The 8,756-nt window shown below is 45.1% G+C and overlaps 1 protein-coding gene across 1 annotated transcript in view; it reads right to left on the bottom strand.

Moving 5' to 3' along the window:
• Window positions 1-4,100: 4,100 nt before the first annotated feature.
• PDZRN3 (PDZ domain containing ring finger 3) overlaps window positions 4,101-8,756 on the bottom strand; it is a 221,594-nt gene continuing 216,938 nt past the window's right edge. Inside the window, exons 8-10 of the mRNA XM_080913986.1 lie at window positions 8,270-8,371; window positions 7,321-7,437; window positions 4,101-6,570 (exon numbers count right to left, since the gene is read on the bottom strand). Coding sequence (XP_080770112.1) covers window positions 5,020-6,570; window positions 7,321-7,437; window positions 8,270-8,371 — 1,770 coding nt within the window. The 3' untranslated portion in view covers window positions 4,101-5,019. The remainder of the gene's footprint in view (window positions 6,571-7,320; window positions 7,438-8,269; window positions 8,372-8,756) is intronic.

Here is an 8,756-nt window from a genome sequence, read left to right as displayed (position 1 = left end):
CTTAAGGCAGAATTAAGTTTGTTTCCTTGGTTTGGGGCAATTTTGCTAACAAGTAACCTGTAACCTACTTCTGAAGGCTATGAGGACATAATTATTTGGTTAATTTTCATACTTCAGTTTATAATCCTAATTAGTTTTCCAACTAGTGTTCCCTAGGCTATGCAGAGCCCTACCTCAGCATGTTTGGGATTCTTGCAATTTGGAATCTTGTGTTTTCATTGAAGACATGAAAAGCTTCACACGTTATTCCCTATTGCTATCACATGTTCTTGCTAAGAGAGTTAGACTATACTGTGGCTTAGCATTCCAGAGGGAACTCTATGATGTGCCTGTTACTTTAAGAGCAATAGTTTTTTTATTGGCATCAAGAATGCATTACAAATATTATCAACATAGTCTGGGCAACGTTGGTTTGCTCCCTGAGTAGATGCTGGAGCAGTGATAAAGTCTGAAGGGTTTTTGACACTGGGAAGATCAACTCCAGTCACTTGCTGGGCAAAATTCTTTTCTAAAAATCTATTTTTTCTCTTGTTATTTTATGTGTGTGCATTTTGTTCTCATGTATGTCTGTGCATTGCATGGATGCTAAGTGCTCACAGAGGACAGAAGAGGCCATTAGATCCTCTGGAATTGGAGTTATAGATGCTGGCTGTGAGCTTCCATGTGTGTGTTGGGAATCAAACCTTGGTCCTCTACAAAAACAGCCAATGTTCTTAACGGTCCTAAATTCCATATTCTTATTCCAAATTCTCTCCCACTCCAAAGTTTTGATTACACGAATATGTAAGTATGTATGTATGTATGTATGTATGTATGTGTTGGTGGCTATGTGCATGTGAGTGTAGGTGCCTGCCTGCAGAGACCAGAACAGAGTGTTCGATTCCCTGAGGGAACTAGTAACAGGTGGGTGCGGGCCATCTGAAGAAGGTGGATGTTGGGAGTGAATGCTAGTCCTCTCCAAGAACAGCAAGTTCTCTTAATGGCTAAGCCATCTCTCTAGGAAAAGTTCTTACTGTGAGTTTACACTGTTGATAAAAACTAACCTTGAATAACACACCTAATATTGTCTGGGTTAGTGGTGATCAATAGAAATATGTGGACCACATATAAAAACTTTGGGTGTTTGTGGTATGTATGTGCTTCTGTATATGTGCACATGTGCATGTGAGCACTTGTGAGCCTATGTGAGTGCATGTGAGGGTTACTGGTTGATGTTGGGTGCATTCCTCTATTGCTTCCAAGCTAATTTTTAAGACCAGGTCTCTCATTGATTTTAGAGCTCACTGCCAGTAAGCACTGGAGTTCTACCTGTCTCTGCCATTCCTCCCAACCCCATCCCCACATACCAAGTTCTACAGGTATAGGCATGATTCACTGTGCCCAGTTTTTATGTGGGTACTTAAGATTTGAACTGGAGGCCTGATGTTCCTTCAGTGGGCATGTTACAGACTGAGCCATCTCCCCAGCCCCTATACATGGCATTTAAAAGTTTTGTTGTATTTTCAGTTGTAAAGTGAAATTAATAATAGTGTTTTTAACCCCAAATTGAGAAGTTACTATCATTGCATTAGAAATTACTGCATTTTCCCCATAGAAATTATTATAAAACCTTGTATGATTTTAAAAGGTATGATAGTTTTTAAATCCATTTCCATTTGGACTAACCATATCTCATTCATTAATATTTTGTTGTTGTTGCATTGGATATATCACCCAAGGGCTCCTGCTTTGGCTTTACCATATATTAACTATTTAGTAGCTGGTTGTGGCTAGTGACTACTGGATTGAATAGTGCATGTAGCTCTGGATGATCAATAGAGACTCATTCTACAAAGAGTTTAAACAAGAGGTATCCAGACAGTGGGGTGACTATACTGGTGAATGAGGAGCCTGTGTGTACTCACACTTCCTAAAGTTAAGTAGCTATGAGCAAAACCATTAGCATAATGCCCCGAAGATTGTGGGGATCAGTGATTAAACTGGATTTTAATGATCTCAAAGGCTGTGGCTGTCATAGGGAAAATGTCATCCGTGATATTCAAAGTAGGGATTCAGCTCAAACAGCTCTGCAGGATTCAATCACAAAGAGAAACATGAATCCATAGGGCTTATATCTTTATCCAAACCAGGCTTCTTATGTGAGTAAAAGCTCATGACTGGCGTGGAGGGGCATGTAACACTCCCAAAACTGTATGCAATTTACATGTTATAGAAGTACTTCTTTTTATTTTTTTCTCCCTGAAGAGAGACCCATGGCTTCTATCAGATTCCCAAATGTGTCTTAGAAGCAGGGCGAGAGGGCTAGTAGAAAGACATCTTGGTAAAGCACATGTTATTCACACGGACTCTAGGGATTCTCGATAGATGTGGGAAGTGTTCTCACTCTTTCCCTGAGCCATCCCTGGGTTTGCCCACTAGCTCAGAAAGTATGTATCACAAAGCCCTTGGGAGCACATGCTCTCATAAGAAATGGTAGATTCATGTTTTTCTGGCTTAGACTCACTCTTGGGCATCAATTAGTAAAATGCTTGCAGTTTTTGGTCGAGAGTGCAGGATGAAATGCATGGAAGTTGACTGTTCACACGCACACTATCTGTCCCCTGAGTATGAGCTGGTAAGAGATGTGGGACCAGCTGCTGAGTTCTAAATTTGAACTTGGTTATTAATGAGTTACCTTGTATTTCTGGTTTCCTATTGCCTCCTGATTGACACTGCCCTGCTTTGTATATTTTAGTTGAGTTGTTACCCTAGAGAAACTCCAGACGGCACCATCTGAGTATGACATGTAGTTGGAAATCTAGAACAGCAACTTTAAGGTATTTTTCCTAAGTGTGTAGACTGGCCCCTACATGTGGAGGAATGTGGAGGTATTCCATGAGCCCGGGTGAGCAGTGACCCTTTTTGCCTTTGACATGTTACAACTACGTAGGTTCCATCCTAACTCGTCTTTTTGTTTATGTGACATGCATGCAGCTCTTGCTGTTAGTGAGAGAAATGGGAGTAAAAAAAAAAGGCTATTTTCTAAATAAAGATCACATGCATGCTTTCCAGCAACTTATCAGACAAATGTTTGTATTCTATGAAATATTAAATAGAGATCAAAGGTCAAAGTACTGGGGCTAGAAAGCAGGTTGGGTGCTGTGGATGGTACCTGTTGAAAACCAAACTTGGGGACTATTGGGTCTTCATATCCTAATGGTGTACTTTGCAAAACGTGACTCACTGTGCAGAGCTGATCAGACTTATGCAGCAGACATAATTATCTTACGGTGCCTGGTTCTACAAGAGGTAGCAAACACATATTTTGCTAGTGATGAATCATTTTCTCAGTGTTTTATTTTAAGTAAATCATTTTATTACAAGTGTAACTCATAATTAGTCTTAAGATTCCAGCCCCAGAGGAGAGATTTGGGCTCAAATGGGGTCTGTGGGCAGAAGTCATTGTTTAAGATGCCTAGGACACCTTGTTGGCATTTCAATCAAAATTTCAATTAAATCAGCGAGAAAACCAGATGGCTGGCGTGCCGGCAAGTAAAAATGATGCTCTTCCTAATCTTATCTTCGGTTTCATTTTTCAGTGGGCATTATAGCTGAAATTGGTGTAAACATCATAATTAGGGAACACTGGTAGCAAGTCCTCCGCTCAGGATCTTGACAGTTGCAGGAGCCTGAAGGAAACCCTGTCTCCAAGCCCAGCTAATTTAGTGACCTCTGCAACGCTGAGCAAACCATTGCCTGGTGGACAAACACATCTCAGAGATGGAAAGCTGGACAGGATGTTTTCTAGGATGGGCAGAGTAGTGTTTGAGTAACCAAAGCACTTTCCTTGGAAACACAACCCCGACAGAGAAGCTTGCTCACAAGCGTTCCTATCTGTAGGCTATGGGGCTACATTGAAGCTTCAGGGGAGGCAGGCTGCCAAAGCCCAGGAGTATGTGGCATATTTGACCCCCTATTTTTCTATCCCCAGTGGGTCCCTGCTTTTTCATGTCTCTAGGCTAAATGGAGGAAATCTGAAAGACTTAAGAGGCAGCAGGTGACATAATCCAAGAAGGGGTGGGGAATCAACACTGCAAAATAAACACCCGTGTCAAAACATGTCAAATAGAAAATAATAATTTATTTTAACTTCATTTTACTTGATGTTTGTAACTAATCATGATTCTGTGAACTCGCTCGGTTAAGTCTGTCCCTTCTGATCTACAAAGCAAAGTTCTACAACAATGAGCACTTAAAACTCCACAAACAGTCTCCATCCACGACTCCCCTTTACATGCAGATTCTTCCAACAGGCGGCAATATTTGCAAACATGCTTTAAGCGTCCACAAAGCTGCAGGGAATTTTGCTTTCTGTTAAAACCTTGACACTCTTCTTGGGAACCTTAACCAGAAAAATGTTAAAAATGGATATCCAGACTAGAAACACTGTTAGTTTAGTTAGTGTGTGTGTGCGTGCATGCATGCGTGTGTGTGTGTGTGTGTGTGTGTGTGTGTGTGTGTGAAATCAACAACCAGACTTTGGCAGGTTTGTGTTGAAACCCCAACTGATGTAAGCCGTATGAATGAATGGTGACTTGTATGAGACACATTCAGCAAAGTGACATTACAAAATAGGGTCCCATTAAAAATACATACCAGCAGTTGCATTTTGTGTTTTAGGCAGAAAAAAAGCATGTTTAACCTTCTTTTATATGAATATAGTTTAAACAAATTATTCTGTGAAAGTATGCTTAATAAAAGATCTTTTGGAAATTTAAACACTTTTATGAAAAAGGTTAACAAGTAAAAAATTACCATTGCTATTTGAAAAAAAGCTGCTTGTTAATATTGCCTTCTAAGAGAGTAAGGGTGTATTTTCCCTCCGCTGAAAACAGAGCCAGGACACCCCAAGTTGTAGGAGTGGCAAATTTAAACTATCAACACGGTGGCCGGGCTTATATATACAAAAACTTGCCGCATTGAACGAGGCAGGGATGTCTACCCCAACGGTAGTGGTCTCTCGTATGTACACAGTGAGAGTTATACAGTAGTCACCGACAGGAAGGAATTGTATACCCTAGTGCCATCTGGCGATTTTGTGCCATGGGTTAAGAGTTCTTGGATAGTCATCCAATTGTCAAAGATCTTTTTGTTCCTCTTCTTCATCATCTTTTTGTGGCTCAGTTCCAGGATGTTCATCTCCTTCCTGTCGTCGGAGGCCTGCTGCTCCTTCAGACAATCCAGCCTGCTCTGCATCATAAACTCGCGCCTCCGCCTCTGCTCCTTGGCCTTCACCAGATGTTGCTTGCGCTCCTCCTTGCTCCAGTAGCGCCCCATCTTCATCTCGCTCATGGCATCGTCATCCGTGGTGAGGCCACTGCGTTCCTCGCGGATCTTCAGCGCACGCTCCCGCAGCAGCCGGTCACGTACTGGTCTCTTGGTGATGTAGCGTGTCCCGTCACTGCGGATCTTCACTTTCCATTCCATCCTGGGTTCAGCTGAGTTAGAAGAGTTCAAGTCCTTGCACATGCTAACCAGGCTCATCTGGCTCTGCGCATACTCCACTGCTGACTTCTGCTGGATCAGGTGCATGTAGCTCTGGTAGTGTTGCGCGTGAGCTGGGATGTGCGCGTGCTTGTATGGGGAATGGTGGTATGAGGGCAAGTAGGAACTGCCCAGCTTTGGGCTGGGGGTGGGGCTCCTGCTGCCATCTCGGCGCTCTTTGATCTCCAAAGCCTGGCTGGGGTCCAGCTCTTTGGTGCTAGGGTTGTAGTTTGGGGTGCTTACTTCAGGATCCTCGGTGATGGCAAGCAGATTCTTGGGGGATGGCCTGTAAGCTTCAATGTTAGCTGTGGCCCCTTCACTACTGCCCTCGGCCACTCTCCGCAGGGAGTTGTCAGGAGAGATCTCCAGGGTGAGTGGGGTACTCCTGCAGCTCTCCCCGGTGTTGTAGGCGCTTGAACTATCCTTGTCTGACTTTTCCGGCAGCTCAGTGATGTCCGAGAGCTCGTGGCGGCGCACGTCCACGCTGGTGTTGTAGTTGCGGAAGCCACTGTGGTGCAGCATCCAGGACTCACGGTACTGCTCCTTGAGCTGCTGCATCTTGTGCGCGCGCACGATGCTCAGGCACTCCAGCTCGATGCTTCGCAACTCCTCATTGAGTAGCTCCAGCTCCTTGTCCACACTCTCGGGGTCACTCTTGCCAGCAGCATCCAGCGGGCTGTTGGGGTAGTACAGGCTGTAGGGGTTGGTGCTCTGCACCTGGCACTTGAGCTCCAGCAGCTCGCGAAAACGCTCGCATTCATCCTCTGGGATGCCCAGGTAGTCCACATCCGTACAGTCTGCAGAGATGAAGGACTCGTTGCTGAAAGGCAGGTCGCCACTGCCCAGGGTGTCCTGGCTACAGGTCAGCTTCCTCTGGCCCGCCAGCGGGTTGGAGGATGCCGTGGCATCTTCACCGTTATTCTCCTGTTCCGAGCTCTCATCATTGCGGGTGCTCTCATCCGTTCGCCCCACACCACTGTCTTTCTCATGCTGGTTGGATAAGATGGTGGCTGTGTCTGTGGTCCCACCGTCTTCCTCATGCTTCTTCTACATGAGAGAAAGGGACAAGAACAAGCGGATCATGAGAAGTCTGGGACAGGGTTTGGGGGAGGTGGGAGGAGGGTTGGGAGGAGAAGGAGGAAGTGGTACCCAGTGTGATCTTTTTGTGTAGGGCAGGAATTTAGATTGAGCTCTGAGTTCCTAAGACCTGCAGCATTTGAGGGACCTAGGGCCCAGGAAGTAGCCAGCCCTATCTCTATGAGTCTGGGCTGGACCCTTACCCTCACCTTTTCAATCTACAAAATGGGGACGATAATAACAAAATAGTAAAGGAACTCGTAAATAGGAAGAATGTCTAAGTACTCCCGAGAGACTCAGTAAATGGGTAATTAGGACTCTGACAGTGGCGAAGGCGAGAGCTGCAGGGCTCTGAGCAGCTCAGGTTAATCACAGAATTGCTTTACTTTCAAAGGCGTGACTTAATTGTATTTTCCTAGTGAACACCAACAGAGCAGTTACCGGTGTCTGCTTTTTGTATTTTAAGCCCTAACGGCTTTATAACCTAGGTGAGGTGGTGTGTTCCTGTAATCCCAGCACTTGGGAGACTCATCTTTTTGAGTTTGGAATTCACTAGTAACTGTGTAGCCATCCCCAGGGAAGAGCTTGGTGTAGGAGCCTGTCCGCTTGTATTCCTCTCCGGCTCAAGCAGAAAAGCTCTTAGGCAGTTTTCTGATGACCTTCCATCTAGGAAGGTGCATGTTCTTAGTCGGGGTGGCATCGGGCTGCCCCAGGATTTACCTGTTGCAGTACACTGGCTGTGAACTGCATGGCCTGGTGATGTTGCTCCTCAAGCATCTCCATGTGTAAATCATCCAGAAAGTCGTTCCTGTCGTCGTCTATCCAGCCCTCATCAAGCTAGGAGAAGAACAGCCGACACCCACGCGCGAGTCTTTATTACTGCACTTAGAATCACCATACACATCTATGGGTGTCTTGATGTGAATGTTTCCAGAAAGGTTTTGCCGAAGAGGGAGGGGCGCCTTTTAATTTGGGTAGTGGTCATTAAGCAGGAGGAAATAAAACTGAACACCGGATTAATATCTCAGCTTCGTGACTGAACACAAGGCAGATAGCCACTTCACATCCCGCCCAGCCTTCCTGCCATACTGGACTGTGCCCTCAAACAGAATCAGAATAAGCCCTTCCTCCCCGAAGATGTTTGGAGAGGTATTGTGTCACAGCCAGGAGCTTTCTTTCAAGAAAGGTTATTACACCAGAAAGAGAACTTGTGGGGCTCTTCTCTCCAGGAGTCATCAAAGAGCATCAAAAAACGACTTCATCCTCAGACTAAAAGAACTCCAACCCTATACCACACTGGGGAAGCTTCTAACAGCACCCCCACCCCTGCTTTGCTACTTTGTATCTAGACTCAGTGGTTAATGCCCTTAGTTACTATTTGAAAGACTAAATTCCATTCATGTTTATTTCCCTTCTATGTACTAATAAGTGGGGCTTAGATCAAGGCTAGAAGCCGCATCTGTTAATCCCATTAGGATTCTTTCATTAGCTGACCTACAGTGGGTAGGACCTGCCAGGTTGGTTAAACCTTTGAATGGATCCCAGGTCACTGCAAGGTCAAGTTCACCTTTAAGCTCAGATGCAATACTCTGCCATTGTTCTGCAGGGTTAGGAACTTGGTTTTGATTATAAAAATCCAACCTACGTAATTCGTACGACATTGAGTTACCTGGAGCTCCGGCCTTGCAATCAGCAAAGAGAAGTTCTTATTTTCTTCACTGGTTAGAAGAGCCACCGCCTCTTCACGGTTCTGTACTTCTATGCCATTAATCTGAAAGCACAAGGAAGGGTAGGTGTGGGTAGCAAGGGATATGGCTGCATGGAGCAGAAACGTCCCATCTTGTTTCAGAACTGCAGTTTCCTCAAGTCACACTCATCACATGGATGCCATGCTGATTTCTGGAAAGAAGGGTCTTGCTTAGCCAGAGGCAGCCACGATGTGGAGGAATCCGGGTTATGATCCAGAAAACCCCTGCTGCTCGGGTCACATCCGAGCCCTGGAATCTGACATCGTGTTTGGTCAGGAGGATGAATGGGAAATATAAAGCGGACACTTTCTATTTACAATAGGGGAGAAAAGCAACAGGGTGCCTGCTGGGAGCACGAAGAGTGGGCAGCAGAGAAGGGACCAGCTGCGTATACTCGAGCCTCGTGGG

This window comes from Micromys minutus (genome assembly GCF_963924665.1).
Source record: "Micromys minutus genome assembly, chromosome: 3".
NCBI lineage: Eukaryota > Metazoa > Chordata > Mammalia > Rodentia > Muridae > Micromys > Micromys minutus.
Note: the sequence above shows the minus strand (reverse complement) of the source record. Positions and strands in the feature narration are given on the sequence as shown.